This window comes from Uloborus diversus, chromosome 2 (assembly GCF_026930045.1).
Source record: "Uloborus diversus isolate 005 chromosome 2, Udiv.v.3.1, whole genome shotgun sequence".
Lineage (NCBI taxonomy): Eukaryota > Metazoa > Arthropoda > Arachnida > Araneae > Uloboridae > Uloborus > Uloborus diversus.
The window spans coordinates 93,294,946-93,320,457 of record NC_072732.1 but is presented as its reverse complement, the minus strand read 5'-3'; the positions used below and the strand labels follow the sequence as shown (position 1 = coordinate 93,320,457).

The 25,512-nt window shown below is 32.1% G+C and overlaps 1 protein-coding gene across 1 annotated transcript in view; it reads left to right on the top strand.

Moving 5' to 3' along the window:
* Window positions 1-25,512, top strand: part of LOC129216429 (nuclear pore membrane glycoprotein 210-like) — a 191,021-nt gene that overhangs the window by 95,697 nt on the left and 69,812 nt on the right. Inside the window, exons 38-40 of the mRNA XM_054850644.1 lie at window positions 1,830-1,968; window positions 2,082-2,231; window positions 3,803-4,050. Of these exons, the coding sequence (XP_054706619.1) occupies window positions 1,830-1,968; window positions 2,082-2,231; window positions 3,803-4,050 (537 nt within the window). The remainder of the gene's footprint in view (window positions 1-1,829; window positions 1,969-2,081; window positions 2,232-3,802; window positions 4,051-25,512) is intronic.

Sequence of the window (25,512 nt, the reverse complement as noted above, 5' to 3'; positions counted from 1 at the left end):
AATAAGTATTAAATGTCTATTTTATATTTTTTTTAATATACAAAATGACTTTGATATAATCTCTGCCATCTGCCAAACAAAACCGAGTGATAGAAGAGCCCCAGTGGAGAGTAGAACAACCTATTATCTTGTCCAATCCATAACCGTAACCAAGTTCTGGTCGATAGGCAAAAAAGAGCCAAAAAACAAATTTTTGAAAATAAGCTCAATTTTTGAGAAACCTACGTACAATACAAATACATATTTGGCAGGAACAGACAAAACCCTATAAAATGACTTTTCATCTAGATAGCTCAATTTTCCAGCGCGCTACAGGCTTTGAAATATTTGAAGTACTAAAAGTTGAATTAGTGCCGAAAGCTATAAATTTCATTTTCAAAAGCAATCGTTTGAGCTGCAATGTGCCTATCAAAAACTAGTCCATCCTACTAGCATTCATATGATATCACAGCAAATCATATTGAACTTCAAGTTCAGCAGAAAATTAAGCATTTTGTTTGAAACATTAAAATCAGCATTTGTCAAAAAAGGAGACTAATAAATGTGTCATAGCCCTATAACTACAAGATCCCTCTGCAAATTTCTACCTCCATCTTTTTTTGATAAAAACACAATTTTTATGCATACTTAAGATTGGAAGAATATATTTTTGCTGTGCTTTCAATCAAAATATGGCCAGACATAGGGAGAACTCGTGCTGCATCTTGCATTTTGGGTGCATTTTCAATTTTCATTTCATATCGCTAAAACTATTTGTTTGCAAGTAAAATTATTTACTGGGAATTTAAAGAGCATAAAATAACCTTTTAAAAGGTATCTTCGTTTTTACTATAACTGTAGTAAATGCAATTTCAAAATTCGTAAATTTCTAGAAAAGTGACTATTTTATCCTTTTTTTTTTCTAGAGCTCTGCAAGAGGCATACAAATAGGTTTTCGTTTTAGCTCAGACTCTGGATCTGGATCAACACCCATAAACTTTGAAACTAAATATCTATGCTCCTTTTGTAGCTACAATAAAAGTACATTTCAGAAATCTGGCTTTTTCTCAGAAATATGCTTTTTTTGGCGGGAGGGGGGGCTCATTTTCCTTCTATCTACCATAATTCTGTTAGGGTTATGGATTGAATAAGATAATGGATGGTTCTATGGAAAGCTTGGCCTCTTTCATTATGCCCTTTCATTTAAAAATTTCTCCTTATTCTAACTTTTTAAAAATCAAGCTGATATCCCCCCCCCCTCCTAAATCTCTGGATTTGGGGACATTTCTCCACATTGCTGTTTATAAATAATGTTGGCACTAAAAAATGAAAAATCGCTTTTCAAATTCGATGTTTGCCGTAATATTCAAAAAGGGCTACTGGTTATAGCTGTGTCAAACAATATTTTTTTTTAAACTCTTAAAGTTATCTATAAAGATTAAAACATTGAAAATAACTAACCGCATCAGGTGGAAAATAATTATATTCAATGTTTTGGCTCTCCTTAAAAGTGTCAAGTTTTACATTTGTTAGTTTAGTATGGTGCCAATGATATGACCTTCTAGTTTATCATTACATGATACTACTTAAAAATTTATGGAACTTTAATCTTCCATCGTTTCATATTTTATGTTTTCACATTTTATGTTATTAAAATCCTACACAAAAAGCAACAAAAAAGTTGTTTTATTTCAAGAGAATAGAATTAATACCAAAAGAATAACTGCTTGTGGGATAAAAAGATTGTTCTCATTCATTGTATCTCATTTCATCCCAAAATTCTAAAATTGCGTTCAGTTTGAAATCAACTTATCAGATTTTTTTAATGTTTTTTTAAATTTTTGTATTAGGTTTCTGTTCTACCTGCTTCATACATCTCAATTGTACCTGGGACAGTTACACAAATAAGCAATCTTCCCCGAGCTAAACCATATAAAATTGCAATTGTGATTCAAAGTAATGATACTCGAAGAACAAATAATATTGTTGGTAAGATATGTTTTTGTCTTGGTATATAGTTTTTTTTTAGGTATCATTTTGTGTTTCTATTACAATTGTTTAGTTTTTCCCACAATTTCTAATTCAATTTTATATTAATGTAGGACGAAACTGTTCTCATGCTACAGAAAGTTCCATGCCTTTACCTCTTGTACAACCTCCATTCTCTTGTGAATTAAATTTCATTAGTTCATCAATGGATGTCAGTGTTAATGACATATTTAAATCATCGAGTGGATTTGATCTTGAAAAAGGTATGCTTGGTTTAATTTTTTTGTGTATTGTTTTTGATGTTTGACACAAAGCAAAAAAAAAAAAAATTGAAATAACTTTATTATTTTTTTTAGTCTTCAAATTTTACATAATTTATATATTTTGTAGGACATTTACAATGTGTCTATCAATAAGTTTAGAGTCAAATCATTGACAAAGAGCTACTTACTGCCATTAATGATAAATTTTTATTTTTAGCCATTATTTTCATCTGGTCACACTATTGCTGTGCAAGAAGTTGTATGTGATCTATTTTTATTTAAACTTACAGAAAAGAAGTGGAATGTTTGAACTTATACAAGTGGCGCTCGCATACTTTTATACATTTAAAATATGTTTTTCAAAGTTTCAGACTGTATTTGAAATTTGAATATTGCTGAGCTGCCAACTGCTTTGGAGAACTCGTAGCTTCTACAACTACAACCTTAAACTAAGATGTCCAAAATATGTTTTTCTTCTTTTTTTTTTTGTAATCACAAGAAACCTTTTAATCATTACAGATGATATCCATATTAATAATCATTTAGATAATATTGCTTTTGTGCATAATAATTTTCCAAAATTAAAAAAAAAAATACGTTGTTTTCAATGATTAAAAAAGAGAAAGAAATTAAAATTTATTTCAAAGCAAACTGTTATTTGTTGTCCTATTGACATAAAATGACAGAAATACCAATGACATGAACATAAATAATTCATTGTGTCTATTATAAATGTTATTAAATGTGCAGTTTTAATCCCCGCCTTTTCTCTCCCCCCCCCCCCCCCCCAAAAAAAAGCTACTAATTTAGATTTTTACAAGTTGATAGCTCAGAAATATTGATCATAGTGCTTACAGTTTTAAACAACCGTGAAAAATGCTTGAAACAAAAAGTTTCATTATAAAGTGCTGGAAAAACATCAAAACTAAACTTCAGTCATTGATTTTTGTGATAATTTTTAAAAGGCACATTAAAAATACTTGCCAAAAGTTTTTTTTTTTTTTTTTTTTTTTTTTTTTGCCATTTTTCTGAGTTTTTCGGATTTTATTTGTATACAACTAAAACCAGATACCAACCTAGAAACCAAGTAATTTTAGGAATTTCTTTGAGAACTGGCATCAAATTAGTGCACTGAAAAAATTGACTCATTTAAAGTTTCCACTTTACCAAATTTTCACAATTATCCATTTAATAAAAATCTTGGGGGCCTTATCAACATTGAACTCATGTAACGAATAAATACCTTTGTGCTGAAGATTCAAAAAATCGGTAATCCAATGTCATTAAGCACAAAAATTGCAAAAAAAATTTGCAATTTTTGTGCTTAATGACGTTCGATTACTGATTTTTTGAATTGAACTCATGCTTTAACACAAATTGTATGCAGTGTTTAAAATCTCAATCCTTTTGCATCTTCATAGTTTTCCAATTATTTTAAATGTTGGAAGCTGTTCAATCATGTACCATCTTAAATCTACCATATCTTTTTTGAATGTTATGATCAATATGTTGTTTAGGAATACATTTTGATTCACTATTGATAATCTAATTTTGTTTGGATTTGTTTTCAGGAATGTACTTCTGTAGCATTGAATCTACCAATAAAATTTCTGTGAATGAAGCTAGTACTTTAGAAGGACAGCTATCTTTAACAGTTCATTTGTTAACTCAGGATCTTTCCTCCTCACTGTCACAGCAACATTTGTTATCCTTTTTGCCAGCTTTCCATGTGCAGCAGGCTGATATAGTTTTATCTGATGTGCAACATTTGACACAAATAGTTATTTCAGCTACCCCAGCAGTGCAACGTTGTATAAAGGTTTGTTCTGTTGTTGAGATTTTTATGATACATTCTTTATATATATATATACATATATATATTCATTCTTTATATATATATATATATATATGATACATTCTTTATATATATATATATATATATATATATATATATATATATATATATATATATAAAATAAGCAACCAAAATTTCAAATATTAAACAATTATTTAAAAATAATGATGATAAAAAGGAAAATTGCAATTTTCCTTTTTATCATCATTATTTTTATATAATTGTTTAATATTTGAAATTTTGGTTGCTTATTTTATATTTACTTGGCTTTTTAGTTTTGCTGCATTGCGCATCTATGGGCTTTTGGTGTGGTCTTTTCAATATTTTTCACTTTATATATATATATAAAATAATATATATATATATATATTAGGGTGGTCCTTATTTTTGAAGTTGCAGATATTTTACGCGACGCCCCCTCAGTTTGTTCCATTATACAAATGATCCTTGCAAAATTATAAGTCAATCCATGAATATTAACATGTGCCCCTAGGGCCCCCTTCTTTGAATTTCGAAGGAAAAAAATGCGGATTTTCTCATTTTTATGTAAAAATATTCTAACGTTTTATATTTAAAGTGATTTTGAACCTCAATAGGTGCTGCTACTTCCAGACTGACCACTCTCTCACTTTCATTCTGTAAAATCTAACATGTTATAGAGGGTACATGTACACCAATGGCCTTGGGTCAAGCGTACCGCTTTTCTGCGCTTGTTCCAGCCAAGCGGCAGGGAAACGTTTCTTACCACCAAGATGGACACAAGGGATTCTATAGGCCATTAATGAATGGCCTAGGCCTAATGATCTTTGACAACAACAAATTGCCTCCTCCAGACTTTGGGGGTGTTGATTTACAAAATTCCCTGTGTATGTAATAGGTGTGGTTAATAGAGTTGCAAGGTTTCAATGCTATAAATATAAGTAATTGCAATTATATTTTAATTCGCTGTTCTTTAGTTATAAACATACCTAAATGCTTATGCAATTTTTAATTTTTAAAATATAAATTTTGAAAAATCATTGATTACACCTAACATAAAAATATACTGTATTTTACATAGCTAAAATATAAATTAAAAAAAATATCCAGATCGGAGCAATGTAGAAATCTATAAATTTTCTTCTACTTCAGTACATAATCCTTTATTATCATCAAATTCTTGCGATTAACAATATTTAGAAACCGAAATGGGTATCTATCCTAACCTGTTGAACTTTTGTTTTCTACAGCTGGTCTACCACAATGCAAAAAAGCTTGCCAATTATTGATATCATCTCGCCTTTCATCACTGTTAGATAGATGCCATATTAGGGACAAAGATGTTGTTCATTTATTATCCTATGTAGATGCAGTAAATTTAAATCCAAATGACCTAATGATCAATCGTACATCCCTTAAGAGAGCAAGATAAAATCTTCGAGAGGTAAAATTAAATTTCATGAATTTAAATTTAGATTTTGTAGTTATTCAGTGGGATACAAAGTTACATCCAGATGTAACTGGAAAAAGAACGCAGACAGGATTACCGTGATAGCTTCAGGTCCTAATATTGAACAGCTACTCAGAATTCCTTAGCTATTTCTTCAGTTGTATGTGATACCTTAGATGATAGTTCTTTATTGCTAACTGCTCTTGCTGTAGTGTTTGATACAACGACTTGCAATACCAACCGTATAAATTTTGCATGCGATTTTTTAGAGCAAAAACTGAAAGGTTATATATTACATTTGGATCGCCATCATCATGCACTTGAAATCGTACTGCAGAGTGTGTCCTTAAAGAAGTTCTTGCCTTTCTTAGTTCTAGATCAGATATTCAATTATTTAAGCGCTTCAAAACTTTGTAGAAAGATCTCTATCATTCAGAACTTATAACATTTGAATCAAGTATACATACCACTTAAATTTTAAAAGACGAAGTGGATGACATATTGTTGTTCGTAAAAAGCGGAAATGAGAAAGATTACAGAGAATTCTCGTAACTTGTAATAATGTTTATTGGTGAATTTCCTTTTACAGGGATATGTTTTCGGCAACTTGGAGCTTATCCCTCTGAGCCACATGGGTGGCAAAAGGAATTTTTGTTTGAAAATTTTTATGTTTAGGAAACAATTTAAATTGACCTTACTTGAAAAGAAAGCCCTAAAATGCTGTTTTACAAAGCTGTTTTACAATTAAATGCTGTATGAAGATATGGTTTTTCGTAGGGCTCGACCAATGGCATTTTTTGGCCGATGGGCCGATGCCGGTTGTTGGCAGATTGTTCAAAGATGGCCGTATGGCCGATTGTTTTCTCCAAATGGCCGATGTCGATGGCCGATGCAGGCCTCGGAACTAGTCTCTTTTCTAGCTATTTGTCTCTTTTTTATTTGAGTGTCTCTTAAGTCTCTATTTTCATGATTTAGTCTTTAAAATATCTTCTCCCCCCCCCCCCCCCCGCGAGTGCTATGAAAATCTCACTTTTGACGCTTGTTGAAATGATTTCAGTTCGCGGAATTTCGTTTAGTAAACGTGCGCAGCTTGACCAATCAGATCGCTTCTAATGATCAGAAAAATGGCGGAAAAAGGAGCTTTGTCAATGGAGAGTAGTGCAATAAACCCTATGTGCAGTTTTTTTTTTTTTCAAAGAGCTATTGTGTGAAGCTTGTGGGGGGGGAGGGACAATCCTTAAGCCTTTTGTGTAGCCATTTCTGGGATAAGCTGTAAAGTTCAGAAGCTATCAATACAGAATAGACTTTTTATTGTGCAAATGTAGTTTTATTTTTCTTCTTTTTTTTTTTGCTTTTGTGAACTTAATTTCAGGGGGAAATATCAAATTTGAAAGGGATAAACATTTGCTTTTCAATTACTTCTGAATTAAAATAGAATATTTGTTGAAAACCTGTTAAAAAAAATTGAAGATTAAAACGATAAAAAAAGTGCAAACATGGAGCCACGTGCTTCGCGGAAAATTCGTTGCTGTGTATAAGATATCAATCTTTTTGCATCCTTCAAATATTTCAATTATTTTTCAGTATGGAAGCTCTTATATGCAAATGTAGGACAGCTTTTTTCATTTTCATAATTCATTTTATGATCATTATTTTTTCTTTTTGTGACCTTTATTTCAGGGAATGTCGTATCGGAAAGGCATAAGCATTTGATTTAACATTTATTGAAAAGCTGTTTAAAATAAATTAATGAAAGAATAAAAGTATGCGAACATGGAGCCACGTGCTTCGCGGAAAATTGATCGCTGTGCATAAGATTTCAATCTTTTTGCATCTTTCAAATATTTAAATTATTTTTCAGTTTGGAAGCTATTATATGCTAATGAATGATAGCTTTTGTTTTGTTATAATTTATTTTATTTTTGTGAACTTAATTTCAGGGAAACATTTGATCATAAAGGAATGAGCATTTGGTTTTTAATTTGTTGTGAGCTAAAATAGAACATTTATTGAAAAGATGTTAAAAATAAAGTAATGGAAGAATAAAAACGTGCAAACGTGGAACCACGTGCTCCGCGGTTGCTGTGTATGAGCTTTCAATCTCTTTGCATCCTTCAAATATTTCAATTATTTTTCAGTTTGGAAGCTATTGGGAATGTAGGACAGCTTTTCTTTATTTAAATAATTTATTTTATGTTTATTATTATTACTTTTTCTTTTTATGAACTTAATTTCGGGGAAATATCGAATGGAAAAGGCGTAAGCATTAGATTTTTAATTTGTTGTGAGCTAAAATAGATCATTTATTGAAAAGCTGTTTAAAATAAATAAAGTAATGGAAAAATAAAAGTTTGCGAACACGGAGCCACGTGCTTCGGCGAAAATTGATCGCTGTGTATTAGATTTCAATCTTTTTGCATCCTTCAAATATTTCATGTATTTTATACTTTCGAAGCTCTCATATAGAAGTATAGGTTAGCTTCTTGCACAGCAATAATGTATTTTAATTTTATTTTTATTATCTTTTTTTCTTTTTGCAAACTTAATTTCCATGTAATATTTCATTCTTTTTGCATCTTTCAAATATTTTTTAATTTTGGAGCAATCATATGCCAGTGTAGGATAGCTTTTTTTTTATTGCAATATAATGTATTTCAATTTTATTTATTTTTTTATTACTTTATTTTTTTTATGAACCTAGTTTTAGGGTAGAAAGAAATAAGCATTTGATTTTTAATTTGTTTAAAATTTAAATAAAACATTTTTTGAAAAGTATTGAAAAAACAGAACTGAAAATTATAAAATAATAATACTATGCCAACTTAATGTTATTTCTTATTTTACTTTTCATGCCCAAAGGTATTTATTTAACCAGGGGTGCCGACCAAGGGGGGGGGGAGGGGTCATGGCACAGACTGCGCCATTGAAATTTTTGAAGGAGTGTTGTTTTGAGAGGTTTTTTTTTCATTTGGGGGGGGGGAGGCTCTTGTTTTTTTGGGGGGGGAGGGGGTATTTGAAAAATTTAGCGGCGGTGTGCCCTTTTTCTAAGGGGGAGGGGGCAACCCTGATTTAACTTGAGCTTCGTGGAGAACTGATTATTGTATTTTAGACTTCAATCCTTTTGCATACGAAAATAATACCATATTAAGTTTTAAAACTATCACTTCCTTGTATGAAATGGCTTTTTCTTTGCAATAAACTTACTTTAAGGAAAGTACCATATTTGAAACAAATTAACATTTGATTTATTATTTGAAATTAATTTTAAAATAATGAAGTAATAAAAAGAAGTATGCAAACTTAGCAGCATGTGTTGCAGAAAATTGCTTGCTGTATTTCAGATTTCAATCCTTTTGAGTAATTTATTATTATTTTTGTTAGATATTTTGAGGAGCTTTTCTTTTCAGTTTTGTTTCAAAACTGAAGTAAAACTTAGCTAAAAAAGTTTTTTCTTCTCAAAATTGATATTATAATCCTTTTCTATCCTGCAAGTATTTCAATTAATTTTAAATGTGGAAGTTATTTTTATCGTATCAGCTTAGAATGCCTTTTTATTTTAATCTATTCTTAATGAATTATTGATAAATCTTTTTTGCAGACTGAACCTGAATGAAATTAGCACTTTTGTTTGATCAACCTTTGGAAAAAGAGAATAAATTAAAATTAAATAGTTATTTCAAAATTTCTAATGAGATATTTGGATGCCTCACTTGACAAATTGACTAACTCCATTAAACAAAAGTAGATAATAGTTATGAAGAAAATGGTGTTATCCATAAGAGTAATGGCCCTCGTGTTACATTTTCTGCCATCACATGCTCAGAAAAATACTGAACCTAAATTTAATATAAATTCACATACTAAGCATTGATAAAAGACTATTAAAGCAGAAATGAGGATTTTTTTAAAAAGTGGAGTTATCAAAGCCTGCACTACAGATCTCTAATTGCTATTCAACAATTAGCCAAATTTTAAAAGTTTTAGCCTTATTCCAAAACTTTTAATAACTAAATTTAATAAATTTTTAACGGTGTAATTTTTTTTTTTTTTTTTTTTTCACTTCAGTCAGAAAACTGGAATAATTTTATAAAATATGCATTGTTATTTTCATTATGCAGTTTACACTTAAGTTTAATAAACACTTAATAACAATGCATTAGACATTGAGTTCCTAATTTATTATTTTTTTATTACAGAATTTCTAATAATAGTTTTGAGGATTGAGGAAAAATCTTATTTCTGTTTTTTTGTGGAAATTTCTAAGAATTTTATGTTAGACAATATTTTTGCCCAATTGAAGTTTTTTCGCTGTTATAGTTTTATAGCATTTGGCGTGGTGACAAATGCTTTGCGCAGGCTCTGTTTTATCATACCAAACCACTGTAGAAATCATGTTGCTATATTCCTGGCTTAGAATGAATTATTTTTAATAACTTTTCTTGTTTTGCTTATTAATGCTCACAGTATTTTAGATTTGAAAGACCGAGTTATTTGGTTGTTATTTGTTTTTAAATTAAGATAGTATTTCTAAACACAACCTATTTGTATGATATTTACTATCTCTGTTTTTCAAATGGAGAAAAAAAGAATATTTAAGAACTTTAAAAAATAAAGCAAAAAAAAAATGGTTTGCTCTTGATCTCTGATACACCTAAGTAAATTAATTTTGGTTTTTTAACTATTAATGAAGAATTTTTTTAAGTACTAGATTTAAAGTAAAATTAAAATTTTATATATTATCAATACATTATCTTACTTTTTTTTGCATTTTTTGAGAGAGGGAGGGGAGAACCCAAATTTATTCAAATTGTCATCATGGGTGCAAGACCTTCCGTCTCAGGACGGATTTCCGTCTTGACAAAATTTCCGAGACGGAGGTCGGGACGGAAAAATTCGATGACGAAAAGAAATTCGATGACTTTCTTTTAGTTTTTAATGAAAAAAGAAAAATTGAGTGTTTGAAAAATATGCTTTAAAATTACTGGACCGTTCCATAACCACGAATTTACATTGACATTCTCTCGGTTTTCTGCCATGGGCTCGTTTTGTTTGCAACGTGCTTTTGGAGGAGTGGCTTTTCGACTCGCGCCGTTTCACTTTTTTTAGGTGTAGCTCTGTTATTTCCAACTCACTGCATTGACCAGGGAGTTGCTGGTTGGAAACACCGATGGGCAACTGTTCCTGCATTTTTGACAAAGACTTGAGGAAACACTAAATTCTGTCATTGAATCTAACACTCGCTAGACTGGGAATATTGGAGGGGGGGGAGAGAGAAAGGAAAGAAGAAAAATAACGGAGCACGAGTTTGCGAAAAAATGCTGCTCTTGCAAAGAGGGTAATCTGTTCGCAAATTAAAACGTTGGTTTTAAAACGTTGATATCTTGGATAATCTAAGGCGAGGTGGGGGGTTACTCACGGGTTACAGTATAAAATATCGAAAAACTGAATTGAAAATATTTTTGAAGCTAGGAGTGGTTCGATATTTCTCCTCTGCAAACCCTTAAAAATTTAAAAGTCAACAAGTTTTGGGCGGTCTTTAATGATGTAAAAGCGGGGAGGGGGAGGTTTTAAAAAAAATCGGAGACTTAAAAACACTAATTTATGCAATCTTTGGTGAATTTATGAGAGACGGTTTTGGTGTTTTAACATGAAAATGTTTTGTAGCTGATGTATTAAAAACTATTTGAGGCTATACGTAAATGACTTAAGTTAAAGGGCATTTGAGACCCTCTTCCGAAAAGTGTTTGTAATTGAAGTCTTAAAACTTTCATGCTGTCTTTGGCAATGTTTAACGGGAGGGAGGGCGTTCTCTTTAGGCGAAATTCCGAAATTGGAGTCTTAAAAGCGCAACTTAAGACCATCTTGGGGTTCGGGGTTCTCCTTTCCCAAAAAATATTCAAAGCTGAAGTACTCAGCTTTAGGTAATCTTTGGAAGACTTAAGATGAGGGAATTCGAAGGCTTTCTCTCAATACGTTTTAGAATTTAAATTCTTAAATCTTCGGTGATGAAAAGGGGAAACCGTAAATTTAAGTAAAATTTAGTGAACTTAGAGGAAAGAGTTGGGGGGGGGGGGTCTCTCTCCCCGAAGTATTGAAATGCTATTTTAGCTATTTTTGAGTGAGTTAAGAGTTAGGGAATTCAGGGGTCTTTCTCGAAACGTTTTCGAAATTGAAGTCTTAAAACTTTGGGTTGTCATTGGCGATGTGCGGAAGGGAGTTGCTCTCTCAATAGAAAAATTAACCTTAAACAAAAACTTACACTGCATTTAGTAAATACAATGAGAGGAGGGGGGTATTCCGCACCCTCAGCCCGAAATATTTTCGTTTCTGAAATTTTTAGAGCTTTGTTTTGGGCTATCTTTGACTGACTTAAGGGGGAAGGATGTAGGAAGATTCTTTAAAAAAGTTTCCAAAATTAAAGTATTAAAATTTTTAGGCGGTCATAAGTCATGTTTGTAGGTAAGAGGGGTACTATTCCTACAAAACAATTTAGAAACTGAAGCCTTAAAAATTGAAATTTAAGACATTTGTGGTGAATTCAGAGGAAGGGTTTCGGGAGTTCTCTTCCGAAAATTCTCTGATGCTGAAATATTTAAAGCTCCACTTTTAGACTATATTTGAGTGCCTTAAGAGGGATGTGATTCGAGAACCCTGCCTGGGGTTAGGATTCGGCTCCCCTATTTCTTTTTTTAATTAATGAATGTTGGAAAGGGTACCTTGTTTAAAAAAATATATCTACTTCCAGGGGTCTGTCCAGGATTTTTCACAGGGTCCGTTTTTTGTGAAAAATCAAATAATTTTGTGAAAAATGAATTAATTTTGTGAAAAAACAAAAATTTCGCAATTTTTTTTTTTTTTTTTTGTTAAAACGAAATTTTAGAATTTAGAGGTGGCACAAACTGCATCAATTAAACTTAAAGTTGAGTGTTTTCCTCTTCTACGTCGAGAAAATCATTCTGGATTTTTTTTCTAATATTTGGCGGGGGGGGGGGGGGGGACATTGCTCTTTCAAGTATCAATATTTATCTACCATTCTGCATTATGTTAAATTATACTAGATATATTTCTGCACAGTACTTAAAATAATTGTAACAAAAGTATAAATAAATAAAATAAAATTCAGAATAGGGTTCTGCATTCAACTTTTTGACCCAAGACACTCTTAAAAAGCACAGAATTTCGTTTAAAACTTATAAACTCCGTGATTTTAACAAAAATAAAAAGATATTTCAATTGTTTACCTCTTAACAAAGCGTAATAATCATTAAAAATTCGAAAAATCGGATTCCCATAGCGGATGCAAAGAGATCGCAATTCTCAAAGTGAAGGCATCAAAAGTATAAAAACGGCTTGTAAAAGAAATATTTTTGATAAAATTATTTTAAAATTGCATTTTAGAGTCCTATGATAAACATATCATTAATACATGTGGACACAGTTGACCCAAAAAATAAAATAAAATCAACCATCTATTTAGCATTTTAATTTTTGACTCATAACAGAAAATGGAATTTTGCTTTAAAAACTTGAAATGAGAGTTCTAACAGAAATAAAGATTCTTTTCATTTATTTGAATCCTAATAAAGCGAAGTTAGCTTGAAAAAAGAACAAAATATGATTCTCATATCGGATGTTAAAAGATTGCATTTTTCAAAATGTAGACATCTAAAGAAAAAAAAACTGTAATTAAAAGAGTTTATTTAAAGTTAATCATCCTTGTCAGCATCGAAAAATCAAAACCCATATAATTTTCTCCCAAAATAACAAGTAAACATAGCACCGCACCGTAAAAACGCAAATATTGACAAGCTGGCAAAATGATGAGAATATTTTCTAATCAAGTCATTATAAAGGGCAACGCCAGACGCTAAGTGGTGATAATTTTGAAGTTGGTAACACTATCTGAAGCGATCATATTTTTTCCTCACCCTTACTATCCCTTTGCAGTTCTAAGTTCATTTCGCAGATATATATTATTATTGTTTATTAAATCATGAGAGGTGAAAAGTGCTTACCAATGCCTTTTCAGAAAAGTTTACAAAAACACCGCTGATAATTAGCTGTGATAAAACAAACAACCATTATATTTATTTGGCAGTAGCAATTATTTATTGCTTGCAGGAGCATCCCAAGAGTGCCGATTTTTTTTTCCCCAAAATTAGCCGATTTTGTATAGGCTGATCCCTCTAATTTGACTTAAAAAAAGGTTCCAAAAATTATCGGTTTATACACAGAAATATGCGTTATTTTGCTTTCAGATTTGCTCTTTCAATAAACAATTTGACAGATCCGATCTTGTTTATCAGAATTTTGTGAAGGGTCCGTTTTGTTTGATCGAGATTTTGTGAAAGGTCCGTTTTGGTTGATCGGATTTTTGTGAAGGGTCCGTTAACGGACCCAAATATCCTCTGGCCAGACCCCTGACTTCACTGAAGCAATTTTTTATTGCTAATTCTATCTTATAAAAGAATTATTTTTCAAATGAGGACTGTGTGGGGGAATGGTGACAGTTCATTATCATTAGTCGGCTTTACCCTTCCCCCACCTTTCCTTCTTTTCTAGTTTGTTAGCGCTACCTTGGGTAGACTTTCCGATCAGAACTGATTAATGTTGCAAAAGTGAAAATCTTATGTCCTAAGCGATTTTATTGCTACAATAAAAATGTTTACGATCGGCAAAAAACTAATGGTGGGGTGCTGCAAACGCTTTTACCCCTTAGATTATCCAACATCGTCTAAAATTGCGTTTTTGAAACTTCAATTTCGAAATGTTACCGAAGGTGGGTTCCTGAACTTCATCCCTTCAATAGTGCATTCAAAAAGCGTACAAACGAAGAAATTTAAATTACAATTTGTTTTTAAATCTTCTATTTCAGGAAAAGCCCTCCCCCCCCCCCCTTCTCTAATATTTTTTTAAGGTTGCCCAATATTGTGATTTTGGGACTATCAGTTTGAAATAATTGATGTAAGAGTCCCTGAACCCCTCCTTTCCCTGAACTTTACCAAAATGGCCTACCATAGCGTTTTTTGGACTTCAATTTGAAAAAATTTATGGGGGAGACCCCCAGACCCCCCTCTCCCCCTTTTATTGCCGGATTTTTGACTTTTTGGAATTGTGATGTCAAATCACTTAAATATTACAATTTTAAGGCTTAAAATTTAAATCAAACAGATTCCAAAACTGGCATTGTTAAAATCTACAACATTTATGCATACAAATTTTTCATTAAGCCCGCATGTGGGTGGGGGGGGGGGGGGCTGAAAATATTTTCAGTCTTGAACACATCACCAAACTTGCACCCATGATTGTCATCATTCAAGTTATTTCTAAGGTTGTCATTGGGTTATACTTTTTTAAATTCATATCAATCCAGTGTTAGTTAATCCTGTCCAGTGTTAATCTTAATAAATGAACTTATGGGTTTTTATTGAGTGTTTATAAGTTGTATTTCATGTGGCAGGATTTCAGCCAAATATATTCTCTTGGGCATGTTTTTTGGAAAAACATTAACTGGACTACATATATTGAGCAATTATACATTATAGCATTTATTGTATAGAATAATGTTAAAACTTGAATTTAACAGCAAGTGTTCCTTTTTGTTTCTGAACCCATTATGCAGTTAAGATTACATTGGTACCATTTACCCATTATGTTTTAGTTTTGCTGTTTATGTGCCATGTTTATTTCCTTTTTCCTTATAAGTTCAAATAGCAGTCCTCAATTCAAATTTGCATCCTGAAATAAATGCTAAGCACACAGGCACACACTCACCTTGTCATCTTACTGATCTTATCAGAGAAACGTCGGTGAATGAATTGATATGTAAAATTATTAAAATGCGGCTTGAATCTGAAGTGAACTAGTTATAAAGCAAAATGTATTCTTTTGTACCGATTCGAATATCACTCTTTCGGCATATAACACACAGTCAGTGCCTCGGCTACGATTGTTGAGCAAACTTTTTTTTTTTTTTTTTTTTCAAATATAGTATGATTTTTATATAATACTTATAAAGGTTTTTTTTTTTCATACTATTAAAATATTTAATGGATTAGTCAAATTTATTCTACCCGAAAAGATGGAAGGAACATGCCCCTGAGCTACTGCAAAATAGGCCTGAGCTTGTCTACTTTTAGTCTCTTTTTTATGGTTTAAAGTATCTTTTTTCTACTTTTTTGGGTGCTTATTTTGTTCCTAGGCCTGCCGATGTCAAAAAAAAAAAGAAAAAAAAATCAAATGAAAATAAATTGCTAAGATTGTCAGGGATTTGAAGGATCCCTTTTTAAATCTTGCCACCATTTTCCTGATGTTAAAAAAGGAAGTTTTTGTTTTATTAGGAGGTTTTCAAAAAACTCTTATAATCAAGTATTAACTTTTTCTAAAAACGAAATTTAGGAAAACTTCGTTGTTTTCTTCCTTTTCGAGTTAACCTCTACAGTAGAAAAAACATTGGTTCCATGATTTTCCTCTGCCATCCCCTCACTGAGAAATTAGGTACTGAATCAAGAAAACCTCTTGTTTGGTATCTAAGTAACTCTATTCTGGTAGTGATACAAGAGACTTTTTGCCTGCAAATATAGATTAAAAATATACTATCCTTTCTAGGGAAATATGTTTGTTTTTCCAAAATATTGTGGGTAAATTTGCAGCCCCTAAAAAAATGCCACCCGGGGCGAACCACCCCCGCCGCCCTACCCTAGCTAAGCCGCTGGTCTCACGCAGGGTTCGTACGCAACTTCAAAACTCCTCCAATACTACTTCATTTAGGGAATGCTTTTGAAGGGCGCTTCAAACTCCATCATTTTGGTTTTAACTACTTCAAAACTTTTTTTTTAGTTCAAGACTTCATAATCTTCCTCTATGACAGTAACTTATAATATTTTGATCGACAACTAACTTTGTCAGAAGTGCGATTTTAATGTAGTAATTTCGTGCATTTATTTTTTCATAAAGATGTGATTTACAAATTGATCATTGTTAAGTTATAAAAGTTGACCGTGAAATTTTTATTAAAAGACTAAAACATTTCTTAAGTGATGGAAAACATGCTCTTAAATGGTGCTTCGCTATTTTTTCAAGTTTTGTGATTATTGTTTTTTCTTTCACCACACTCACAGCAGCAAAAGTCAGGTTGTGTAATTATGATTTAAATATTTAAAACTACATGAGTAGATGTACTACATTAAGTGATTATGTTTAAAAAAAAACCATTGTTTAGTAAATCGAAGATATGATATAGTAAAAATGGTCATCCACAAGTGATATCATGCCTTGAGGAGGAGACGACCTCATGAAATTGTGACAGGGGAAAGAGAAAGGTTGACAAAAAGTGACACCACACAGTTGTTATAACAATATGTTTATAAAAAAACATGACATGGGACAAAAGGAAGAGTTAGGTGAAGTATGACAAGGGGGAAGGGAGTTAAATATGTCGAAAAAAAATGCGACATCATTTAATGACAGCCCATTAGTACTCCTTCAAAACCTCATTTTTGAAAGTGAGTACCAACCCTGTCACGTATCCGCCCCCCCCCCCCTCTCTCTATCACCCTAACTATATTTGATCAACACAAGTATAGTGCAATCAGAAAACCGGGATTTGAAACTGAAGCAGGCTTTTAAGTGAAAGTAAAGCAAGTTCACACGCAATATATATATATATATATATATATATATATATATATATATATTACTACTACACATATAACTTTATTTTGGGCGTGTTATTATTAGAACTCATGAAATCAAAGAAACAAAGAACTAATAAACATTAATTTGAGAAAATCTATGATCTAAGTGAGATTGGCATGTACGACTAGCTACGTTGGTGGGAGAGCTGCCATTGTTTGTGATTGATAAATTTCTGAATGTTTTGTTGTAATTAACGCAGTGCATCAGATTACTTTTAATACCTTCTACCATGCTTTGACTTCGTATGTGGTGCTCTAATGCTGAAAATTCAGATTCACTCTTATGTGAATGAAAACTACACCAATAACCTGAAAAAGGCGATAATGTCGAAAATATTCACATGTGACCACAAAATCGAGCAAATTATAGTTAGTTTTACTTTTCATTTTATTTTTTCTAAACATGCACGCCTCCCAGGACACTCTTCTTCGCCCACTAGGGAGGTGTGCACCTCCCCGCCTCAGTTTGAGAACCCCTGCCTTAGAGCGAGCAGAAAAACCATTTTAAAACATGCACCCCAGTTTGTTTTGACGTGAAGTGACAGATTTAAAATATCGCAAATGTTGCAATAGGGCGAGAGGTTCCATGAGCATAAGGGCCCCGTAGGAGTTACAAAAATGCTTATGGTTGAATCCATTTCAATTCTAAAAGGTGCCTAACTTGATGGTCTCGGAGTTTTTTGAATTTAACATATGTTAAATTCATAGAAAATTAAGAAATAATTTTTCCTTTTTTTTTCTGTCCCAAAAAAATATTGAGGCCGAGATGCAGGCCGCCAAAGATGGCGATCCTGTCATGATTTCTCACTTGGGATTATCGTCAAAATCTTTAAACTACATTATCTCAACAACGGTAAAACATATTTTGTTGCAGTTTGATTTGTTTCACTTGAAAGGATATTTTTTCTTGTTTCAAAAAAATATGCAGCATTTTGAAATATGATCTTTAGTTTTTTCCACATTTTGTTAGGGAAAAAAAGTTAAAATATTTTTTTTAATTTTCCTTATTATATATAATTTTATTTTTTATGAAAACAATAATGCAGTCTCCAGCACCGTCTCCAGCCGATTCTCTGCATTTCCCCACGCAACCTTTCAGCGTAGCGGCAAAAGAATCGTTAAGCACAATTCCATCTTGTGCTCACTAAATTGAATATCCTGAATAGAATGGTGTCTCAAAATGAAAATTTCGCTATATGATTGAATTAAAAGTGTTTTCTGGCCACTTGCTGTGAAAAAAAAAATTGAATTTTAAAGTTTACCTTTACGTAAAAATTCATTAAAACCTCATTTTTTCAAATGCCTCTAAGATCTGTTACACGAAAAAGTAAAATCTCTACTTTTCAGGGAACGTAGTGCTCCGAGGTACTAATAAATAGTAAAAAGATGAAAATTTTTGACAGTAGCATTTTCGAGACAAGTAAAAAAAAATATTTTAATCTTTTTTTTTTTAAATACTGTGGAAATTTTTTTTTTCAAAATTTGGTATTTTTTTTAAACAAATAGTATATATATATATATATATATATATATATATATATATATATATATATATATATATATATATGGGTGGTTCTTATTTATATTTGAAAATTTTTTTTTCGGAATTCAACAAGTGACGCCCCCTAGTTTTGTGACATTATAATAAAAAAGTAATCGGTGCAAAATTTGAACTCGATCGGTCAATAACACGTGCCCCTAGGCCGTTGAACTTTAACACTTTTGATAATTTTCCTACCAATCTTCGAGTTTTTACTTCAGACCTCGTACATCATTTCTCCTATGTTTTCAAAATATTTTTACAGCGAGGTAGCGCTAAAATTCATTTTTTTAATTACTTCATATCGTCTAAAGATTTTACATTGAATAAGAATGAAATAGTGCTATAGAAACTTTACCTTAATCGTACGCTTTTCTCAATGTATATCAATCGTGTGCATTTTTTCCCCCGATAGTCATAGATTGTCTGTAAAATACTAAATTGCTTTTGTGACTTATATTTGGTAAATTGATGGTGAAATTCCTCGATTAATTGTGCTCCTCTTTCAGTTGTATCATTCACAACTCTCAGCATTTTAACGATATCTCTTCCCTTTAAATAGCTTCCTTCATTTTGCCATGAATCAGGATCAAATAGGAAAACATCTTTTGGTGTTTGAAACTTATCAAGCAGTTTTATTGACTTGTAATTGATTCTATAAAGAAGAAGATCTTTACTAAGAAAGTATTCCAAATCATCTACTGTTATCTGAAATTTTTTATACAGTCATCACACACGTCTTCACACACAGCATTTTTTTTTTTTTTTTGAAGTAATGTTTTTTAATCTTCAAAGTTAATTCCCTCATCCAATACGGACAAAGCTACTAGTTCATCCCCTAAGTACCATAAGTGATTTAGGAAATTTTCAATCACTGCTTCTGCTGCATGTTTGTCATCATTTTGTACGATGCAGGCTTTTTAGACACTAGACTTTATATTAATTTAAAAGGCCTAGAATGGGTTACTGCGAAAAACTATATCTTCATACAACATTTAACTGTAAAACAGCATTTACGGGTATTCTCTTCATGTAAGGTCAATTTAAATTGTTTCCTAAATACATAAATATTCAAACAATAAATTCCTTTTGCCACCCATCTGGCTCACAGATAAGCTCCAGGTTGCCGAAAACATATCGCCGTAGGAGGAAGGACTTCACCAAGAAATATTATTACACCTTATGAGAATTCTCTGTAATATTTCTTAATTCTGCTTTCTACAAATAATAATACGTCATTAAATTCTTTTTTTAGAAATTAAGTGATATGTGTAGTTTTTGAATTTTGAAGCGCTTAAATAATAGAATATCGAGTCTAGAACTAAGAAAGGCAAGAACTTCTTTAAAGACACTCTGCAGTACGATTTCAAGTGCATGATGATAGCAATACAAATGCAATATATCACCATTCAGCTTTTGCTCTAAAAAATTACATGCACAATTTATACAGCCTGTATTGTAAGCCGCTGTATAAAACATTACAGCTTGAACAGTTAGCAATAAAGAGCAATCATCTAAGATATCAAATACAACTGAAGAAATATCTCAGAAATTCTGAGTAGCTGTTCAACTTTGGGACCTGAAGCTATCATGGTAAGCCTATCGGCATTTTTTTCCAGTTACATCTGGTTGTAGCTTTGTATCCCAGGGAATAACTAAAAATCTAAATTTAAATTCATGAAATCTGATTTTACCTCTCGAAGATTTTCTCTTGCTCTCTTAAGGGATGTACGATTGATCATTAGGTTATTTGGATTTAAATTAAATTTACCGCATCTACATAGGCTGTTAATAAATGAGCAGCATCTTCGTCCCTAATATGGCATTTGTCTAACATTGATGAAATGTGAGCAGATGTCAATAGTTGTCAAGCTTTTTTGCGTTGTGGTAAACCAGATATAGAAAAAAAGGTTCAACAGGTTAGGATAGATACCCATTACGGTTTCTAAATCTTGTGAATTGCAAGAGGAATTTGATGATAATAAAGGACTATGTACTGAAATAGAAGGCAGTTTAAAGTATAGATTTTTACATAATCCCGATCTGGATTTTTTTAAAATTTATATTTTAGATATGGAAAATAGAGTTTATTTTCATTGTAAGGTAATCGAGGATTTTTCAAAATTTAAATTATAAGAATGCATAAACATTTAAGTATATAACTAAAGAACAGCGAATCAAAATATAATTGTCATTACTTATATTTATAGCATGGAAACCTAGTGACCCGATATGCCACACCTATTACATACACAGAAAATTTTCTAAATCAACACCCCCAAAGCCTGGAGGAGGCAATTTGTTGCTGTCAAACATCACACATTAATGGCCTAGGCCGTTTATTATGGGCCTTTAGAATCCTTTGTGTCCATCTTGGTGGAAATAAATGTTCCCCTGCCGCTTGGTTTGAAACGAGCGCGAATAGCGGTATGCCTGTCCCAGGGCCATTGGTGTACATGTACCCTATGTAATTTGTAAAATTTTACAGAATGAAAGTGAGAGAATGGTTGGTCTGGAAGTAGCAACATCTATTGAGGTTCAAAATTACTTTAAATATAAAACGCTAGAATTATTTTTACATAAAAAATGAGAAAATCCGCAATTTATTCTGCGAAACTTAAAAAAGGGGGCCCTAGGGGCACGTGTTAATATTCATGGATTGACTTAAAATTTTGCATGTATCATTTATTTGTATAATGGAACAAATTGGGGGGGCGTCGTGTAAAATATCTACAACTTCAAAAATAAGGACCACCCTAATATATATATATATATATATATGTCTTTTAAATAAAACAAACCGCAACAAAATATGTTCTATCTTTCCTGAGATAAAGTATTTTAAAGCCTTTTACGAAAATCCCAAGTGAGAAATCATGACAGGGCCGACATCTTTGGCGGTGTCTCTGGCCTCTATCTCGGCCCAAGAATTTTTTTGGGTAAAAAGAAAAAGAATTTCTTATTTTTTTATGAATTTTAACAAACGTTAAATTCAAAACAAATACGAGACCATAAAGTTACGCTCCTTGTTGAATTGACATGGATTCTACCTTATGATAAATGTTTTACAAATTCCGTGATAGAGGAAAAGGGCCCCAAAATGTATTTCGACAGGCCATCAACTTTTAACTGTGCCGAAGCGATACAGAAAGATTGCATTACTGTGATTCATATTACAAATATCAAAAAGTTAAAAATTACCGTCGGTTGAACGGAATTTAACAAAATGTCACAAAAACCATTTTTGCCATCTCATATTTGTTTCCAAGTTGGTCTTCAATTCGGCAATATATCACCAAATGATCAGTCTAAGATGCTATATTAGTTTTGCATTGAAATAAGTAATTGATAGCCACAAAAAATGAGTAAATAGGCCTTTTAGAACACCCGATTGAAATCAAAAAGGAGAGTCCACAACTGGAACGCACGCAGACCCCACATACGAAATTTAAAACTACAGTTTACTATTTTTGAGTTATGACTTATAAGAGATACATATGCACATCCAGCCGCCAAAAACAACGAAATAATTATCTTGTATGTACTTGAATGCAGTATTAAAAACTCTTTCAGGGGTGATTAAAATAGAAATTCATACTGAAATTCAAGTAAAAAATTTTCTATGAAAGCAATAACTCCCTTTACTTCGTATTAAAAAGTAAAACAGCGAAGGTCCTTTTTTTCAAAAACATCGGCCAATACCATCGGTTTTTCGATGGTTTTTATGGCCGATGGGCCGATGTTTCCTTCAGTTTAGCATCGGCCGCTGATGCCGATGGCTAAATTATTGAATCATCGGCGCTGATGCATCGGTCGAGTCCTAGTTTTTCGCAGCAACCCAATCGAGGTTCCTTTGAATAACATAATATGTCTGAAAAACTAGCAGCGTACAAAATGATGACAAATATGCAGCAGAAGCAGAGATTGGAAAATTCATAAATCATTTATGGTATTTAGGGGATAAACTAGTAGCTTTGTCGGTAATAGATGAAGGAATTAACTTTGAAGATAGGAAATGACTAGTCCAAAAAATGCTTTTGATAAGGAAGTCGTGTCTGATGACTGTTTAACAAATTTCAGATAACAGTAGATGATTTGGAATGCTTTTTTAGTAAAGATCTTCCTCTTTATGGAATCAATTACGAGTGAATAAAACTGTTTGATAAGTTACAAATACTAAAAGATTTTTTCCTATTTGATCCTTATTCACTGCAAAATGAAGGAAGCTATTTAAAGGGAAAACAGTTTGTTAAAATACTGAAAAATGTGAATGATACAATTGAAAGAGGAGCACAATTAATCAACGAATTTCACAACTAATTTACCAAATATGAGTCACAAAAACAATTGATTTTACAGACCATCCAAGACTATTGGAAAAAAATACACACTATCGAGATACATTGAGAAAAGCGTACGATTAAGGAACGTTTCTAAAATGTCACAAAACTAGGGGGCGTCACTTATTGAGTTCCGGAAAAAAAAATTTCCCATATAAATAAGGACCACCCTAATATATATATATATATATATATATATATGTGTGTGTGTGTGCTTTCACTTGCTTAAAGAATGCTAACAATAATGAAACTGCTAAGTGTTATTTTAACTGGTACTTTCAAATCAAATGCAGTCATTAAGAAACATTTTGATTTCTCATTGTATAATACAACAGCTCCTGAATATGACTGTGCAAGTTTGAAACGCAATGACTAAAGCAATATTATCAAAAACGAAAAGTGTCTATTGAACTGTGTTGGTGATTGTAAGATGATGCAAAAATAGGATCCTTTACGTTTATATGTGTATATATTAAAATTAGATTGGGCAGGTTGCCAAGGTCATTATAGATCATTTCGTATCTGGGTATCATGTCTGAAAAAAAGGATCAAAAATGTTTTGTTCACATCTCTGGAAATTTGAGTAATCCAGACCTGAGTTACTGAAAATTCATGTCAAGCATATTTTTATTCCCGTTTTGTATATATCGCGTGCGTATTGTATTCACGAAAAAAATTTCACTCAAAAGTCGACCTTAATTTCCATTTTGCTCACCCCTGAAGGAATGTTGAGTTTTTTTTCGAGTCGACTTATTTACATCTATACCTAAGAGCGTATAGATGCCTGAAATATCCATTTTGACGATTCCTGAGTTAATTATAACGTGTTTTCTCGTGACATCTGTGTGTATGTACGTAGATGTGTATGTATGTTGCATAACTCAAAAACGGTATGTCCTAGAAAGTTGAAATTTGGTAAATAAGACTCCTAGTGGGGTTTAGTTGTGCACATCCCATTTTGGCTGCATTCGGTTGTTTCTAAAGGGGTCTTTTGCACCTTTATTGGGGGGAAATCATTGTTAATTTCGATGCAAACTCAAGTGGTGTTATAATTTGGCGAACGCTTGGCGATATGTTGCCAGTCCTTTGTTTACCAAGTTTTCTGGCCATCTTGGCGAAACATTTGGCTTTTTTTTTAAATCTGGTTTCAATTTGGCCACTGTTGGTGATATTTAGAGAGTTAACTATTGAATCACATTAAAATTGCCAATAATAGGGAAATAACATTAAATTGGTGTAAAAGGAAGTCATGTGATGCACACATCTGCGCGTTTATGTTCTGTATGCAAAACCTGTTTTGTTGAAGTTCAAGCCTGTCTGTTTTTCAGAAATTATTCTAATTTTATCTTGGAATAGGTATAGTAATATGTTATCAATATTTTGTCATGATATTTTAATTATACTTGTAAGAGATTGAGCAGTAAATGTTCATATTTTTGGCTGGTTTTTTAGATTTGAGAATTGGTATTACAGACTCGTAATTGTCCTGATAAAAAATATTTTGTCCTAATTTGTCCTGGTTTTTAACTTTGTATTCTAATATTCTTTTTTTTTTTCTTTTTTTTTTTTAGATAAATTTCAGGTATTGATATTCTTTGAAAAGAGGACCTTAATCTTAACTTTTAAGGGTTAAAATTTAGTGATGCACTGATTTATCAGCCACTCTGCTGGTTATCCTATCGGGCAATTTTAGCCAATTAATGCGTGAAAAATTATTAATTTTTGAGAACAAATAACTATGTTGAATGAATTTTAGCCAATGAATAAGCCTTTTTTATTTTTTATAGAATCATTTAAGTTTTACTTGATTGAAAGTGATGTTCCAAATTTATCAGCGTACAGGGATCTGGCCAGAGGAAATTTGGGTCAGTTAACAGACCTTTCACAAAAATCCAATCAACCAAAATGGACCTTTCACAAAATCTCGATCAACCAAAACGGACCCTTCACAAAATTCTGATAAACAAAACAGATCTTTTCACAAAATGTTTATTGAAAGAGCAGATCTCAAATCAAAACGCAGCAAAACGATGCTAATAGCCCAGTCAATGAAGGTAAAAAAATCGGCTTTGTCGCAACTAATTTAGGGAAAGCTAAATTTTTGCAGGATGTTAGCAAATAAAGTATACACTAAAAAATACTAAGTCCCGACCCCCACTCCTCTTGCTTTCTCCCCCACCCTCCTCCGAAACATTGCAAGATCAGTACTATGATTATACGTTCTTCGTGTCACAACTAATTGGGGGACAGCTGAATTTTGGCAGGATGTTTGTACATAAGGTACACACTAAAAAGCCACAAAGTCCCGGCCCCCAACCCTCTTGCTTTCTCCCCCACCCCCCTCCGAAACATTGCAAGAGCAGTACTATGATTATACGCTTTTTGTGTCGCAACTAATTAGGAGAAAGCTGAATTTTGGCA